At 49.8% G+C, this 18,270-nt stretch overlaps 1 protein-coding gene across 1 annotated transcript in view; it reads right to left on the bottom strand.

The window, feature by feature from the left end:
• Positions 1-1,500: 1,500 nt before the first annotated feature.
• The window catches only part of LOC129865245 (ciliary-associated calcium-binding coiled-coil protein 1-like), a 40,200-nt gene continuing 23,430 nt past the window's right edge, over positions 1,501-18,270 (bottom strand). Inside the window, exons 7-8 of the mRNA XM_055937870.1 lie at positions 7,050-7,196; positions 1,501-3,094 (exon numbers count right to left, since the gene is read on the bottom strand). Of these exons, the coding sequence (XP_055793845.1) occupies positions 3,011-3,094; positions 7,050-7,196 (231 nt within the window). The 3' untranslated portion in view covers positions 1,501-3,010. The remainder of the gene's footprint in view (positions 3,095-7,049; positions 7,197-18,270) is intronic.

The raw sequence follows: 18,270 nt of genomic DNA, 5'->3' as shown, positions 1-18,270 counted from the left end.
AGAGAGAGAGGGAGAGAGAGGGGGGAGAGAGACAAAGAGAGAGGGAGAGAGAGAGGAGAAGGAGAGGGGGAAGAGAGAGGTAAAACGAGAGAGGGAGGGAGAGAGAGAGAGAGGGGAGGGAGAGAGGGGAGAGAAAGATAAAAAGAGAGGGAGAGAGAGATAAAAAGAGAGAGGAGGAGAGAGAGAGAGAGATATAGAGAGAGAGAGAGAGAGAGAGAGAGAGAGAGAGAGAGGGAGGGAGAGAGAGAGAGAGAGAGAGAGATGTACTGTACCATGACATCATAAATTCTCTTTCTTCCCTTACTCTGTAGGAAAGAAGTGCATAACACAGTGTATCATTGTATTACACACACACACACACACACACACACACACACACACACACACACACACACACACACACACACACACACACACACACACACACACACACACACACACACACACACACACACACACACACACACACACACTACACACACACACACACACACACACACACACACACACACACACTACACACACACACACACACACACACACACACACACACACACACACACACACACACACACACACACACACACACACACACACACACACACACACACACACACACACACACACACACACACACAGTACAGACGGTTTCTACCACCAGGCTAACATGACAGACCTACACACAGTACAGACGGTTTCTACCACCAGGCTAACATGATAGACCTACAGACAGTACAGACGGTTTCTACCACCAGGCTAACATGACAGACCTACAGACAGTACAGACGGTTTCTACCACCAGGCTAACATGACAGACCTACAGACAGTACAGCCGGTTTCTACCACCAGGCTAACATGACAGACCTACAGACAGTACAGACGGTTTCTACCACCAGGCTAATATGACAGACCTACAGACAGTACAGACGGTTTCTACCACCAGGCTAACATGACAGACCTACAGACAGTACAGACGGTTTCTACCACCAGGCTAACATGATAGACCTACAGACAGTACAGACGGTTTCTACCACCAGGCTAACATGACAGACCTACAGACAGTACAGACGGTTTCTACCACCAGGCTAACATGACAGACCTACAGACAGTACAGACGGTTTCTACCACCAGGCTAACATGATAGAACTACAGACAGTACAGACGGTTTCTACCACCAGGCTAACATGACAGACCTACACACAGTACAGACGGTTTCTACCACCAGGCTAACATGACAGACCTACAGACAGAACAGACGGTTTCTACCACCAGGCTAACATGACAGACCTACAGACAGTACAGACGGTTTCTACCACCAGGCTAACATGACAGACCTACAGACAGTACAGACGGTTTCTACCACCAGGCTAACATGATAGACCTACAGACAGTACAGACGGTTTCTACCACCAGGCTAACATGACAGACCTACAGACAGTACAGACGGTAAAATGTGATCACATGAATTATTTTATTTGAATAAAAGACTATAGCCCTGTGTTACGTTATAAAATAGTTTATTACTCATTTAAGAAACGTTAGGTAGCAACCTTGAGTGTTACACCAAACATTGTTGGAGCAAATATCCACATTACCCCGAACTGACATTTGGTTTTCCTTTCCAGCACACATCTGAAATATGGACGACCCCCGGTAAGATCGACCCCCGGTAAGATCGACCCCCGGTAAGATCGACCCACGGTAAGATCGACCCCCGGTAAGATCGACCCACGGTAATATCGACCCCCGGTAAGATCGACCCACGGTAAGATCGACACACGGTAAGATTGTGTTGCTAGGGAACTATTCAATCACAACTGGTCACCACATTTTCAAGGAAAGTCTAAAACAACATTCATTTTCATTTTGTTTCATGGGTTTATTGATGACATGGAAACATGGACATGTGGGAATCTTGGCTTGGATTGTTTGATTTACGGATTCCTTTTGGGTTTTGATGTACGGAAATCCAGTTACAGGTTTTGATTGAATACCGCCCTCCGTTTTCTTCAAACCAAACCTTTTGTGCTGACAACATTTTGTCAAAATGTTTTGCATAATTTCAGAAAAACAGTTTCAAATTACTGTCGTCTTCGCAGTCTTCTTTAAAATGTCAGATTCAGAGAACCAGGCGTCCTCTGGTTGAACCAGTCAGTAAGGACCAGGCTTCCTCTGGTTGAACCAGTCAGTAAGGACCAGGCGTCCTCTGGTTGAACCAGTCAGTAAGGACCAGTCAGTAAAGACCAGGCGTCCTCTGGTTGAACCAGTCAGTAAGGACCAGACAGTAAGGACCAGGCGTCCTCTGGTTGAACCAGTCAGTAAGGACCAGTCAGTAAGGACCAGGCGTCCTCTGGTTGAACCAGTCAGTAAGGACCAGGCGTCCTCTGGTTGAACCAGTCAGTAAGGACCAGTCAGTAAGGACCAGGCGTCCTCTGGTTGAACCAGTCAGTAAGGACCAGTCAGTAAGGACCAGGCGTCCTCTGGTTAAACCAGTCAGTAAGGACCAGTCAGTAAGGACCAGGCGTCCTCTGGTTGAACCAGTCAGTAAGGACCAGTCAATAAGGACCAGGCGTCCTCTGGTTGAACCAGTCAGTAAGGACTAGTCAGTAAGGACCAGGCGTCCTCTGGTTGAACCAGTCAGTAAGGACCAGTCAGTAAGGACCAGGCGTCCTCTGGTTGAACCAGTCAGTAAGTACCAGTCAGTAAGGACCAGGCGTCCTCTGGTTGAACCAGTCAGTAAGGACCAGTCAGTAAGGACCAGTCAGTAAGGACCAGGAGTCCTCTGGTTGAACCAGTCAGTAAGGACCAGGCGTCCTCTGGTTGAACCAGTCCGTAAGGACCAGTCAGTATGGACCAGGCGTCCTCTGGTTGAACCAGTCAGTAAGGACCAGTCAGTAAGGACCAGGCGTCCTCTGGTTGAACCAGTCAGTAAGGACCAGGCGTCCTCTGGTTGAACCAGTCAGTAAGGACCAGGCGTCCTCTGGTTGATATGTTATACTATGAGGTGTAGCTATTTGCAGGCAGACTGTTTCAGTGGGTCTAGTCTGGTACGGAAGGTTTCCTCCTGGACTCTCAGCTTCTCTGTGAATTCAGCCTGTAACAACACAAGAGGAAAGACATTGATAATAGTTTGGATAATTACTCATTATTTAACACATGAAGACTGCTTCAACGTAGTCATCTAAAAGATGTCCGTATTCCCCTGGCTGCATCTATTCCCATTGGCTGCATCTATTCCCTTGGCTGCATCTATTCCCATTGGCTGCATCTATTCCCCTGGCTGCATCTATTCCCATTGGCTGCATCTATTCCCATTGGCTGCATCTATTCCCCTGGCTGCATCTATTCCCATTGGCTGCATCTATTCCCATTGGCTGCATCTATTCCCATTGGCTGCATCTATTCCCCTGGCTGCATCTATTCCCCTGGCTGCATCTATTCCCATTGGCTGCATCTATTCCCCTGGCTGCATCTATTCCCATTGGCTGCATCTATTCCCATTGGCTGCATCTATTCCCCTGGCTGCATCTATTCCCATTGGCTGCATCTATTCCCCTTGGCTGCATCTATTCCCCTTGGCTGCATCTATTCCCCTTGGCTGCATCTATTCCCCTTGGCTGCATCTATTCCCCTTGGCTGCATCTATTCCCCTTGGCTGCATCTATTCCCCTTGGCTGCATCTATTCCCCTTGGCTGCATCTATTCCCATTGGCTGCATCTATTCCCCTTGGCTGCATCTATTCCCCTTGGCTGCATCTATTCCCCTTGGCTGCATCTATTCCCCTTGGCTGCATCTATTCCCCTTGGCTGCATCTATTCCCCTTGGCTGCATCTATTCCCCGGTCGGTCGGTCAGTCAGCCAGCCAGCCAGCCAGTCAGCCAGCCAGTCAGTCAGCCAGTCAGTCAGCCTGTCAGTCAGTATGTCAGCCAGCCAGTCAGTCAGCCAGTCAGTCAGCCTGTCAGTCAGCCTGTCAGTCAGCCAGTCAGTCAGCCAGTCAGTCAGCCAGTCAGTCAGTCAGTCAGCCTGTCAGTCAGCCAGTCAGTCAGCCAGCCAGTCAGCCAGTCAGCCAGTCAGTCAGCCAGTCAGTCAGCCAGCCAGCCAGCCAGTCAGCCAGTCAGTCAGTCAGTCAGTCAGCCAGCCAGTCAGCCTGTCAGTCAGCCAGCCAGTCAGCCAGCCAGTCAGCCAGCCAGTCAGTCAGCCAGTCAGTCAGCCTGTCAGTCAGCCAGCCAGTCAGCCAGTCAGCCGGCCTGTCAGTCAGCCAGCCAGTCAGCCAGTCAGCCGGCCTGTCAGTCAGCCAGCCAGTCAGCCAGTCAGCCTGTCAGTCAGCCAGCCAGTCAGCCAGTCAGCCGGCCTGTCAGTCAGTGCAGCTGTTCAGCTCTTTATCACAGGCCTGTCTACTGTTATTACGTCTGGCACCCTATTCACTATTTAGTGCACTACTTTCAACCAAGTCCCATAGGACTCTGGTCAAACGTAGTGCGCTACATAGGGAATAGGGTGCCATTTGGAACACATCCCTACATGTCTCTGTTGTCCTATTTAGACCTGTCATAATGACAACTACTTGTACTGTTTAATAACACGACAGCTATTACTATAAAACAAACCTGCGTTTCCTGTTTAACATCCAAAACATTCAACTTGTGTGGAAGACATGAAAACCACCAACAACAATCCCTAAGCCCTTGTTCTGATGACACCAGCATGGTGATAGATGGACTGGTTATTGGTTATTGGTTATTAGTTGGACTGGTTACTGGTTATTAGTTGGACTGGTTACTGGTTATTGGTTATTAGTTGGACTGGTTACTGGTTATTGGTTATTAGTTGGACTGGTTATTGGTTATTGGTTATTAGTTGGACTGGTTACTGGTTATTGGTTATTAGTTGGACTGGTTACTGGTTATTGGTTATTAGTTGGACTGGTTACTGGTTATTGGTTATTAGTTGGACTGGTTACTGGTTATTGGTTATTAGTTGGACTGGTTACTGGTTATTGGTTATTAGTTGGACTGGTTACTGGTTATTGGTTATTAGTTGGACTGGTTATTGGTTATTGGTTATTAGTTGGACTGGTTACTGGTTATTGGTTATTAGTTGGACTGGTTACTGGTTATTGGTTATTAGTTGGACTGGTTATTGGTTATTGGTTATTAGTTGGACTTGTTATTGGTTATTGGTTATTAGTTGGACTGGTTACTGGTTATTGGTTATTAGTTGGACTGGTTATTGGTTATTGGTTATTAGTTGGACTGGTTACTGGTTATTGGTTATTAGTTGGACTGGTTACTGGTTATTGGTTATTAGTTGGACTGGTTACTGGTTATTGGTTATTAGTTGGACTGGTTACTGGTTATTGGTTATTAGTTGGACTGGTTACTGGTTATTGGTTATTAGTTGGACTGGTTATTGGTTATTGGTTATTAGTTGGACTGGTTACTGGTTATTGGTTATTAGTTGGACTGGTTACTGGTTATTGATTATTAGTTGGACTGGTTACTGGTTATTGGAGATCAGGTGATAACTGACGTCTGATTGGAACAATGATCACATTCAACTGTATGAAACACCAGCAGGGTGATAGATGGACTGGTTATTGGTTATTGGTTATTAGTTGGACTGGTTACTGGTTATTGGAGATCAGGTGATAACTGACCTCTGTTTGGGGACAATGATCACATTCAACTGTATGAAACACCAGCAGGGTGATAGATGGACTGGTTATTGGTTATTAGTTGGACTGGTTACTGGTTATTGGAGATCAGGTGATAACTGACGTCTGATTGGAACAATGATCACATTCAACTGTATGAAACACCAGCAGGGTGATAGATGGACTGATTATTGGTTATTGGTTATTAGTTGGCTGATTGGAACAATGATCCCATTCAACTGTATGAAACACCAGCAGGGTGATAGATGGACTGGTTATTGGAGATCAGGTGATAACTGACCTCTGATTGGGAACAATGATCACATTCAACTGTATGAAACACCAGCAGGGTGATAGATGGACTGGTTATTGGTTATTGGTTATTAGTTGGACTGGTTACTGGTTATTGGAGATCAGGTGATAACTGACCTCTGTTTGGGAACAATGATCCCATTCAACTGTATGAAACACCAGCAGGGTGATAGATGGACTGGTTATTGGAGATCAGGTGATAACTGACCTCTGTTTGGGAACAATGATCACATTCAACTGTATGAAACACCAGCAGGGTGATAGATGGACTGGTTATTGGAGATCAGGTGATAACTGACCTCTGATTGGAACAATGATCCCATTCAACTGTATGAAACACCAGCAGGGTGATAGATGGACTGGTTACTGGAGATCAGGTGATAACTGACCTCTGATTGGAACAACGATCACATTCAACTGTAAGAAACACCAGCAGGGTGATAGATGGACTGGTTATTGGAGATCAGGTGATAACTGACCTCTGATTGGAACAACGATCACATTCAACTGTATGAAACACCAGCAGGGTGATAGATGGACTGGTTATTGGTTATTAGTTGGACTGGTTACTGGTTATTGGAGATCAGGTGATAACTGACCTCTGATTGGGAACAATGATCACATTCAACTGTATGAAACACCAGCAGGGTGATAGATGGACTGGTTATTGGAGATCAGGTGATAACTGACCTCTGATTGGAACAATGATCCCATTCAACTGTATGAAACACCAGCAGGGTGATAGATGGACTGGTTATTGGAGATCAGGTGATAACTGACCTCTGATTGGAACAATGATCACATTCAACTGTATGAAACACCAGCAGGGTGATAGATGGACTGGTTATTGGAGATCAGGTGATAACTGACCTCTGATTGGAACAACGATCACATTCAACTGTATGGAACACCAGCAGGGTGATAGATGGACTGGTTATTGGTTATTAGTTGGACTGGTTATTGGTTATTAGTTGGACTGGTTATTGGTTATTACAACAACAATCAAAGCCTTGAATGGAACATACATGAAGGTTGTTAATTTCAATAAGCTTTAAAGGAATCAGATTCATCATGAAATCCTACCTGTAGGTCTCCCAGCATCTCGTTGGTCAGGTCTTTGACATCCTGAACGTTGAATCCTTCAAACTCTGTAGCCTTGTTCTCCTTCTCCTGCTGCAGACCTGTTTCAGCTGGTCCCTCTCCATCCTCCTCCTGGCTGGACCTCTGTCCCTGGGTCAACAGAACACCATCTATCAGACAGGCTGGACCTCTGTCTCTGGGTCAACAGAAAACCACCTATCAGACAGGCTGGACCTCTGTCCCTGGGTCAACAGAAAACCACCTATCAGACAGGCTGGTCCTCTGGGTCAACAGAACACCACCTATCAGACAGGCTGGTCCTCTGGGTCAACAGAACACCACCTATCAGACAGGCTGGTCCTCTGGGTCAACAGAACACCACCTATCAGACAGGCTGGTCCTCTGGGTCAACAGAACACCACCTATCAGACAGGCTGGTCCTCTGGGTCAACAGAACACCACCTATCACAGGCTGGTCCTCTGGGTCAACAGAACACCACCTACCAGACAGGCTGGTCCTCTGGGTCAACAGAACACCATCTACCAGACAGGCTGGTCCTCTGGGTCAACAGAACACCATCTATCAGACAGGCTGGTCCTCTGGGTCAACAGAACACCATCTATCAGACAGGCTGGTCCTCTGGGTCAACAGAACACCACCTACCAGACAGGCTGGTCCTCTGGGTCAACAGAACACCATCTACCAGACAGGCTGGTCCTCTGGGTCAACAGAACACCATCTATCAGACAGGCTGGTCCTCTGGGTCAACAGAACACCACCTATCAGACAGGCTGGTCCTCTGAGTCAACAGAACACCACCTATCAGACAGGCTGGTCCTCTGTCCCTGGGTCAACAGAACACCACCTATCAGACAGGCTGGTCCTCTGGGTCAACAGAACACCACCTATCAGACAGGCTGGTCCTCTGGGTCAACAGAACACCACCTATCAGACAGGCTGGACCTCTGTCCCTGGGTCAACAGAACACCACCTATCAGACAGGCTGGACCTCTGGGTCAACAGAACACCACCTATCAGACAGGCTGGTCCTCTGGGTCAACAGAACACCACCTATCAGACAGGCTGGACCTCTGTCCCTGGGTCAACAGAAAACCACCTATCAGACAGGCTGGTCCTCTGTCCCTGGGTCAACAGAACACCACCTATCAGACAGGCTGGACCTCTGGGTCAACAGAACACCACCTATCAGACAGGCTGGTCCTCTGGGTCAACAGAACACCACATATCAGACAGGCTGGACCTCTGTCCCTGGGTCAACAGAAAACCACCTATCAGACAGGCTGGTCCTCTGTCCCTGGGTCAACAGAACACCATCTATCAGACAGGCTGGTCCCCTGGGTCAACAGAACACCACCTATCAGACAGGCTGGTCCTCTGTCTCTGGGTCAACAGAACACCACCTATCAGACAGGCTGGACCTCTGTCTCTGGGTCAACAGAACACCACCTATCAGACAGGCTGGTCCTCTGGGTCAACAGAACACCACCTATCAGACAGGCTGGTCCTCTGGGTCAACAGAACACCACCTATCAGACAGGCTGGTCCTCTGTCCCTGGGTCAACAGAACACCACCTATCAGACAGGCTGGTCCTCTGGGTCAACAGAACACCACCTATCAGACAGACTGGTCCTCTGGGTCAACAGAACACCAACTATCAGACAGGCTGGTCCTCTGTCCCTGGGTCAACAGAACACCACCTATCAGACAGGCTGGTCCTCTGTCCCTGGGTCAACAGAACACCACCTATCAGACAGGCTGGTCCTCTGGGTCAACAGAACACCACCTATCAGACAGGCTGGTCCTCTGTCCCTGGGTCAACAGAACACCACCTATCAGACAGGCTGGTCCCCTGTCCCTGGGTCAACAGAACACCACCTATCAGACAGGCTGGACCTCTGTCCCTGGGTCAACAGAACACCACCTATCAGACAGGCTGGTCCTCTGGGTCAACAGAACACCACCTATCAGACAGGCTGGTCCTCTGGGTCAACAGAACACCACCTATCAGACAGGCTGGTCCTCTGGGTCAACAGAACACCATCTATCAGACAGGCTGGTCCTCTGGGTCAACAGAACACCATCTATCAGACAGGCTGGACCTCTGGGTCAACAGAACACCACCTATCAGACAGGCTGGACCTCTGGGTCAACAGAACACCACCTATCAGACAGGCTGGTCCTCTGGGTCAACAGAACACCACATATCAGACAGGCTGGACCTCTGTCCCTGGGTCAACAGAAAACCACCTATCAGACAGGCTGGTCCTCTGTCCCTGGGTCAACAGAACACCATCTATCAGACAGGCTGGTCCCCTGGGTCAACAGAACACCACCTATCAGACAGGCTGGTCCTCTGTCTCTGGGTCAACAGAACACCACCTATCAGACAGGCTGGACCTCTGTCTCTGGGTCAACAGAACACCACCTATCAGACAGGCTGGTCCTCTGTCCCTGGGTCAACAGAACACCACCTATCAGACAGGCTGGTCCTCTGGGTCAACAGAACACCACCTATCAGACAGACTGGTCCTCTGGGTCAACAGAACACCACCTATCAGACAGGCTGGTCCTCTGTCCCTGGGTCAACAGAACACCACCTATCAGACAGGCTGGTCCTCTGTCCCTGGGTCAACAGAACACCACCTATCAGACAGGCTGGTCCTCTGGGTCAACAGAACACCACCTATCAGACAGGCTGGTCCTCTGTCCCTGGGTCAACAGAACACCACCTATCAGACAGGCTGGTCCTCTGTCCCTGGGTCAACAGAACACCACCTATCAGACAGGCTGGTCCTCTGGGTCAACAGAACACCACCTATCAGACAGGCTGGTCCTCTGGGTCAACAGAACACCACCTATCAGACAGGCTGGTCCTCTGTCCCTGGGTCAACAGAACACCACCTATCAGACAGGCTGGTCCTCTGGGTCAACAGAACACCACCTATCAGACAGACTGGTCCTCTGGGTCAACAGAACACCACCTATCAGACAGGCTGGTCCTCTGTCCCTGGGTCAACAGAACACCACCTATCAGACAGGCTGGTCCTCTGTCCCTGGGTCAACAGAACACCACCTATCAGACAGGCTGGTCCTCTGGGTCAACAGAACACCACCTATCAGACAGGCTGGTCCTCTGTCCCTGGGTCAACAGAACACCACCTATCAGACAGGCTGGTCCCCTGTCCCTGGGTCAACAGAACACCACCTATCAGACAGGCTGGACCTCTGTCCCTGGGTCAACAGAACACCACCTATCAGACAGGCTGGTCCTCTGGGTCAACAGAACACCACCTATCAGACAGGCTGGTCCTCTGGGTCAACAGAACACCACCTATCAGACAGGCTGGTCCTCTGGGTCAACAGAACACCATCTATCAGACAGGCTGGTCCTCTGGGTCAACAGAACACCACCTATCAGACAGGCTGGTCCTCTGGGTCAACAGAACACCATCTATCAGACAGACTGGTCCTCTGGGTCAACAGAACACCACCTATCAGACAGACTGGTCCTCTGGGTCAACAGAACACCACCTATCAGACAGGCTGGACCTCTGGGTCAACAGAACACCACCTATCAGACAGGCTGGTCCTCTGGGTCAGCAGAACACCACCTATCAGACAGGCTGGACCTCTGTCCCAGGGTCAACAGAACACCACCTATCAGACAGGCTGGTCCTCTGGGTCAACAGAACACCACCTATCAGACAGACTGGTCCTCTGGGTCAACAGAACACCACCTATCAGACAGGCTGGTCCTCTGGGTCAACAGAACACCACCTATCAGACAGGCTGGTCCTCTGTCCCAGGGTCAACAGAACACCACCTATCAGACAGGCTGGTCCTCTGGGTCAACAGAACACCACCTATCAGACAGACTGGTCCTCTGGGTCAACAGAACACCACCTATCAGACAGGCTGGTCCCCTGTCCCTGGGTCAACAGAACACCATCTATCAGACAGACTGGTCCTCTGGGTCAACAGAACACCACCTATCAGACAGGCTGGTCCTCTGGGTCAACAGAACACCACCTATCAGACAGGCTGGTCCTCTGGGTCAACAGAACACCACCTATCAGACAGGCTGGTCCTCTGGGTCAACAGAACACCACCTATCAGACAGGCTGGTCCTCTGGGTCAACAGAACACCACCTATCAGACAGGCTGGTCCTCTGTCCCTGGGTCAACAGAACACCACCCATCAGACAGGCTGGTCCTCTGGGTCAACAGAACACCACCTATCAGACAGGCTGGACCTCTGTCCCTGGGTCAACAGAACACCACCTATCAGACAGACTGGTCCTCTGGGTCAACAGAACACCACCTATCAGACAGGCTGGTCCTCTGTCCCTGGGTCAACAGAACACCACCTATCAGACAGGCTGGTCCTCTGTCCCTGGGTCAACAGAACACCACCTATCAGACAGGCTGGTCCTCTGGGTCAACAGAACACCACCTATCAGACAGGCTGGTCCTCTGGGTCAACAGAACACCACCTATCAGACAGGCTGGTCCTCTGGGTCAGCAGAACACCACCTATCAGACAGGCTGGTCCTCTGTCCCTGGGTCAACAGAACACCATCTATCAGACAGGCTGGTCCTCTGGGTCAACAGAACACCACCTATCAGACAGACTGGTCCTCTGGGTCAAAAGAACACCATCTATCAGACAGGCTGGTCCTCTGTCTCTGGGTCAACAGAACACCACCTATCAGACAGGCTGGTCCTCTGTCCCTGGGTCAACAGAACACCACCTATCAGACAGGCTGGTCCTCTGTCCCTGGGTCAGCAGAACACCACCTATCAGACAGGCTGGTCCTCTGGGTCAACAGAACACCACCTATCAGACAGGCTGGTCCTCTGGGTCAACAGAACACCACCTATCAGACAGGCTGGTCCTCTGGGTCAACAGAACACCACCTATCAGACAGGCTGGTCCTCTGGGTCAACAGAACACCACCTATCAGACAGGCTGGTCCTCTGTCCCTGGGTCAGCAGAACACCACCTATCAGACAGGCTGGTCCTCTGGGTCAACAGAACACCACCTATCAGACAGGCTGGACCTCTGTCCCTGGGTCAGCAGAACACCACCTATCAGACAGGCTGGTCCTCTGTCCCTGGGTCAACAGAACACCACCTATCAGACAGGCTGGTCCTCTGTCCCTGGGTCAGCAGAACACCACCTATCAGACAGGCTGGTCCTCTGTCCCTGGGTCAACAGAACACCACCTATCAGACAGGCTGGTCCTCTGGGTCAACAGAACACCACCTATCAGACAGGCTGGTCCTCTGGGTCAACAGAACACCATCTATCAGACAGGCTGGTCCTCTGTCCCTGGGTCAGCAGAACACCACCTATCAGACAGGCTGGTCCTCTGTCCCTGGGTCAACAGAAAACCACCTATCAGACAGGCTGGTCCTCTGGGTCAGCAGAACACCACCTATCAGACAGGCTGGTCCTCTGTCCCTGGGTCAACAGAAAACCACCTATCAGACAGGCTGGTCCTCTGGGTCAGCAGAACACCACCTATCAGACAGGCTGGTCCTCTGGGTCAACAGAACACCACCTATCAGACAGGCTGGTCCTCTGGGTCAACAGAACACCACCTATCAGACAGGCTGGTCCTCTGGGTCAACAGAACACCACCTATCAGACAGGCTGGTCCTCTGGGTCAACAGAACACCACCTATCAGACAGGCTGGTCCTCTGGGTCAACAGAACACCACCTATCAGACAGGCTGGTCCTCTGGGTCAACAGAACACCACCTATCAGACAGGCTGGTCCTCTGGGTCAACAGAACACCACCTATCAGACAGGCTGGTCCTCTGGGTCAACAGAACACCACCTATCAGACAGGCTGGTCCTCTGTCCCTGGGTCAACAGAAAACCACCTATCAGACAGGCTGGTCCTCTGTCCCTGGGTCAACAGAACACCACCTATCAGACAGGCTGGTCCTCTGGGTCAGCAGAACACCACCTATCAGACAGGCTGGTCCTCTGTCCCTGGGTCAACAGAACACCACCTATCAGACAGGCTGGTCCTCTGGGTCAACAGAACACCACCTATCAGACAGGCTGGTCCTCTGGGTCAACAGAAAACCACCTATCAGACAGGCTGGTCCTCTGTCCCTGGGTCAACAGAACACCATCTATCAGACAGGCTGGTCCCCTGGGTCAACAGAACACCACCTATCAGACAGGCTGGTCCTCTGTCTCTGGGTCAACAGAACACCACCTATCAGACAGGCTGGACCTCTGTCTCTGGGTCAACAGAACACCACCTATCAGACAGGCTGGTCCTCTGGGTCAACAGAACACCACCTATCAGACAGGCTGGTCCTCTGTCCCTGGGTCAACAGAACACCACCTATCAGACAGGCTGGTCCTCTGGGTCAACAGAACGCCATCTATCAGACAGGCTGGTCCTCTGGGTCAACAGAACACCATCTATCAGACAGGCTGGTCCTCTGGGTCAACAGAACACCACCTATCAGACAGGCTGGTCCTCTGTCCCTGGGTCAACAGAACACCACCTATCAGACAGGCTGGTCCTCTGGGTCAACATAACACCACCTATCAGACAGGCTGGTCCTCTGGGTCAACAGAACACCAACTATCAGACAGGCTGGTCCTCTGTCCCTGGGTCAACAGAACACCACCTATCAGACAGGCTGGTCCTCTGGGTCAACAGAACACCACCTATCAGACAGGCTGGTCCTCTGGGTCAACAGAACACCACCTATCAGACAGGCTGGTCCTCTGTCCCTGGGTCAACAGAACACCACCTATCAGACAGGCTGGTCCTCTGGGTCAACAGAACACCACCTATCAGACAGACTGGTCCTCTGGGTCAACAGAACACCACCTATCAGACAGGCTGGTCCTCTGTCCCTGGGTCAACAGAACACCACCTATCAGACAGGCTGGTCCTCTGTCCCTGGGTCAACAGAACACCACCTATCAGACAGGCTGGTCCTCTGGGTCAACAGAACACCACCTATCAGACAGGCTGGTCCTCTGTCCCTGGGTCAACAGAACACCACCTATCAGACAGGCTGGTCCCCTGTCCCTGGGTCAACAGAACACCACCTATCAGACAGGCTGGACCTCTGTCCCTGGGTCAACAGAACACCACCTATCAGACAGGCTGGTCCTCTGGGTCAACAGAACACCACCTATCAGACAGGCTGGTCCTCTGGGTCAACAGAACACCACCTATCAGACAGGCTGGTCCTCTGGGTCAACAGAACACCATCTATCAGACAGGCTGGTCCTCTGGGTCAACAGAACACCACCTATCAGACAGGCTGGTCCTCTGGGTCAACAGAACACCATCTATCAGACAGACTGGTCCTCTGGGTCAACAGAACACCACCTATCAGACAGACTGGTCCTCTGGGTCAACAGAACACCACCTATCAGACAGGCTGGACCTCTGGGTCAACAGAACACCACCTATCAGACAGGCTGGTCCTCTGGGTCAGCAGAACACCACCTATCAGACAGGCTGGACCTCTGTCCCAGGGTCAACAGAACACCACCTATCAGACAGGCTGGTCCTCTGGGTCAACAGAACACCACCTATCAGACAGACTGGTCCTCTGGGTCAACAGAACACCACCTATCAGACAGGCTGGTCCTCTGGGTCAACAGAACACCACCTATCAGACAGGCTGGTCCTCTGGGTCAACAGAACACCATCTATCAGACAGGCTGGTCCTCTGGGTCAACAGAACACCACCTATCAGACAGGCTGGTCCTCTGTCCCTGGGTCAACAGAACACCACCTATCAGACAGGCTGGTCCTCTGGGTCAACAGAACACCACCTATCAGACAGGCTGGACCTCTGTCCCTGGGTCAACAGAACACCACCTATCAGACAGGCTGGTCCTCTGTCCCTGGGTCAACAGAACACCACCTATCAGACAGGCTGGTCCTCTGTCCCTGGGTCAACAGAACACCACCTATCAGACAGGCTGGTCCTCTGGGTCAACAGAACACCACCTATCAGACAGGCTGGTCCTCTGGGTCAACAGAACACCACCTATCAGACAGGCTGGTCCTCTGGGTCAGCAGAAAACCACCTATCAGACAGGCTGGTCCTCTGTCCCTGGGTCAACAGAACACCATCTATCAGACAGGCTGGTCCTCTGGGTCAACAGAACACCACCTATCAGACAGACTGGTCCTCTGGGTCAAAAGAACACCATCTATCAGACAGGCTGGTCCTCTGTCTCTGGGTCAACAGAACACCACCTATCAGACAGGCTGGTCCTCTGTCCCTGGGTCAACAGAACACCACCTATCAGACAGGCTGGTCCTCTGTCCCTGGGTCAGCAGAACACCACCTATCAGACAGGCTGGTCCTCTGGGTCAACAGAACACCACCTATCAGACAGGCTGGTCCTCTGGGTCAACAGAACACCACCTATCAGACAGGCTGGTCCTCTGGGTCAACAGAACACCACCTATCAGACAGGCTGGTCCTCTGGGTCAACAGAACACCACCTATCAGACAGGCTGGTCCTCTGTCCCTGGGTCAACAGAACACCACCTATCAGACAGGCTGGTCCTCTGTCCCTGGGTCAGCAGAACACCACCTATCAGACAGGCTGGTCCTCTGTCCCTGGGTCAACAGAAAACCACCTATCAGACAGGCTGGTCCTCTGTCCCTGGGTCAACAGAACACCACCTATCAGACAGGCTGGTCCTCTGGGTCAGCAGAACACCACCTATCAGACAGGCTGGTCCTCTGTCCCTGGGTCAACAGAACACCACCTATCAGACAGGCTGGTCCTCTGGGTCAACAGAACACCACCTATCAGACAGGCTGGTCCTCTGGGTCAACAGAACACCACCTATCAGACAGGCTGGTCCTCTGGGTCAACAGAACACCACCTATCAGACAGGCTGGTCCTCTGGGTCAACAGAACACCACCTATCAGACAGGCTGGTCCTCTGGGTCAACAGAACACAACCTATCAGACAGGCTGGTCCTCTGGGTCAACAGAACACCACCTATCAGACAGGCTGGTCCTCTGTCCTCTGGGTCAGCAGAACACAACCTATCAGACAGGCTGGTCCTCTGTCCCTGGGTCAGTATCAGACAGGTAGAACATTCCAGGAGGGACATCCACATTATTGTTCCATTATGGTTCTGCATGTTGAATAGGAATGAGATGAATGCAAAGCTACTGGCATGTTCAGAATACCATTACAACTTTAACTACCATCTCCTACCCTTACACCCTGTTAAATGTTCAGAATACCATTACAACTTTAACTACCATCTCCTACCCTGTTACATGTTCAGAATACCATTACAACTTTACCTACCATCTCCTACCCTGTTACATGTTCAGAATACCATTACAACTTTACCTACCATCTCCTACCCTGTTACGTGTTCAGAATACCATTACAACTTTACCTACCATCTCCTACCCTGTTACATGTTCAGAATACCATTACAACTTTAACCACCATCTCCTACCCTTACACCCTGTTACATGTTCAGAATACCATTACAACTTTAACTACCATCTCCTACCCTGTTACATGTTCAGAATACCATTACAACTTTACCTACCATCTCCTACCCTTACTGTCTGTTACATGTTCAGAATACCATTACAACTTTACCTACCATCTCCTACCCTTACACCCTGTTACATGTTCAGAATACCATTACAACTTTAACTACCATCTCCTACCCTTACTTCCTGTTACATGTTCAGAATACCATTACAACTTTACCTACCATCTCCTACCCTTACACCCTGTGACATGTTCAGAATACCATTACAACTTTAACTACCATCTCCTACCCTTACAGAATACCATTACAACTTTACCTACCATCTCCTACCCTGTTACATGTTCAGAATACCATTACAACTATAACTACCATCTCCTACCCTGTTACATGTTCAGAATACCATTACAACGTTACCTACCATCTCCTACCATCTCCTACCATCTCCTACCCTTACACCCTGTTACATGTTCAGAATACCATTACAACTTTACCTACCATCTCCTACCCTTTCAGAATACCATTACAACTTTACCTACCATCTCCTACCCTTAAACCTGTTACATGTTCTGAATACCATTACAACTTTAACTACCATCTCCTACCCTGTTACATGTTCAGAATACCATTACAACTTTACCTACCATCTCCTACCCTTACACCCTGTTACATGTTCAGAATACCATTACAACTTTAACTACCACCTCCTACCCTTACAGAATACCATTACAACTTTAACCACCATCTCCTACCCTGTTACATGTTCAGAATACCATTACAACTTTAACCACCATCTCCTACCCTGTTACATGTTCAGAATACCATTACAACTTTAACTACCATCTCCTACCCTTACACCCTGTTACATGTTCAGAATACCATTACAACTTTAACTACCACCTCCTACCCTTACAGAATACCATTACAACTTTAACCACCATCTCCTACCCTGTTACATGTTCAGAATACCATTACAACTTTAACCACCATCTCCTACCCTTACATCCTGTTACATGTTCAGAATACCATTACAACTTTAACTACCATCTCCAACCCTGTTACATGTTCAGAATACCATTACAACTTTAACTACCATCTCCTACCCTGTTACATGTTCAGAATACCATTACAACTTTAACTACCATCTCCTACCCTTACAGAATACCATTACAACTTTAACTACCATCTCCTACCCTGTTACATGTTCAGAATACCATTACAACTTTAACTACCATCTCCTACCATCTCCTACCATCTCCTACCATCTCCTACCCTTACAGAATACCATTACAACTTTAACTACCATCTCCTACCATCTCCTACCATCTCCTACCATCTCCTACCCTTACAGAATACCATTACAACTTTAACTACCATCTCTTACCCTGTTACATGTTCAGAATACCATTACAACTTTACCTACCATCTCCTACCCTTACACCCTGTTACATGTTCAGAATACCATTACAACTTTAACTACCATCTCCTACCCTGTTACATGTTCAGAATACCATTACAACTTTAACTACCATCTCCTACCCTTACATCCTGTTACATGTTCAGAATACCATTACAACTTTACCTACCATCTCCTACCCTTACACCCTGTTACATGTTCAGAATACCATTACAACTTTACCTACCATCTCCTACCCTTACACCCTG

This window comes from Salvelinus fontinalis, chromosome 1 (assembly GCF_029448725.1).
Source record: "Salvelinus fontinalis isolate EN_2023a chromosome 1, ASM2944872v1, whole genome shotgun sequence".
Taxonomy (NCBI): domain Eukaryota; kingdom Metazoa; phylum Chordata; class Actinopteri; order Salmoniformes; family Salmonidae; genus Salvelinus; species Salvelinus fontinalis.
Note: the sequence above shows the minus strand (reverse complement) of the source record. Positions and strands in the feature narration are given on the sequence as shown.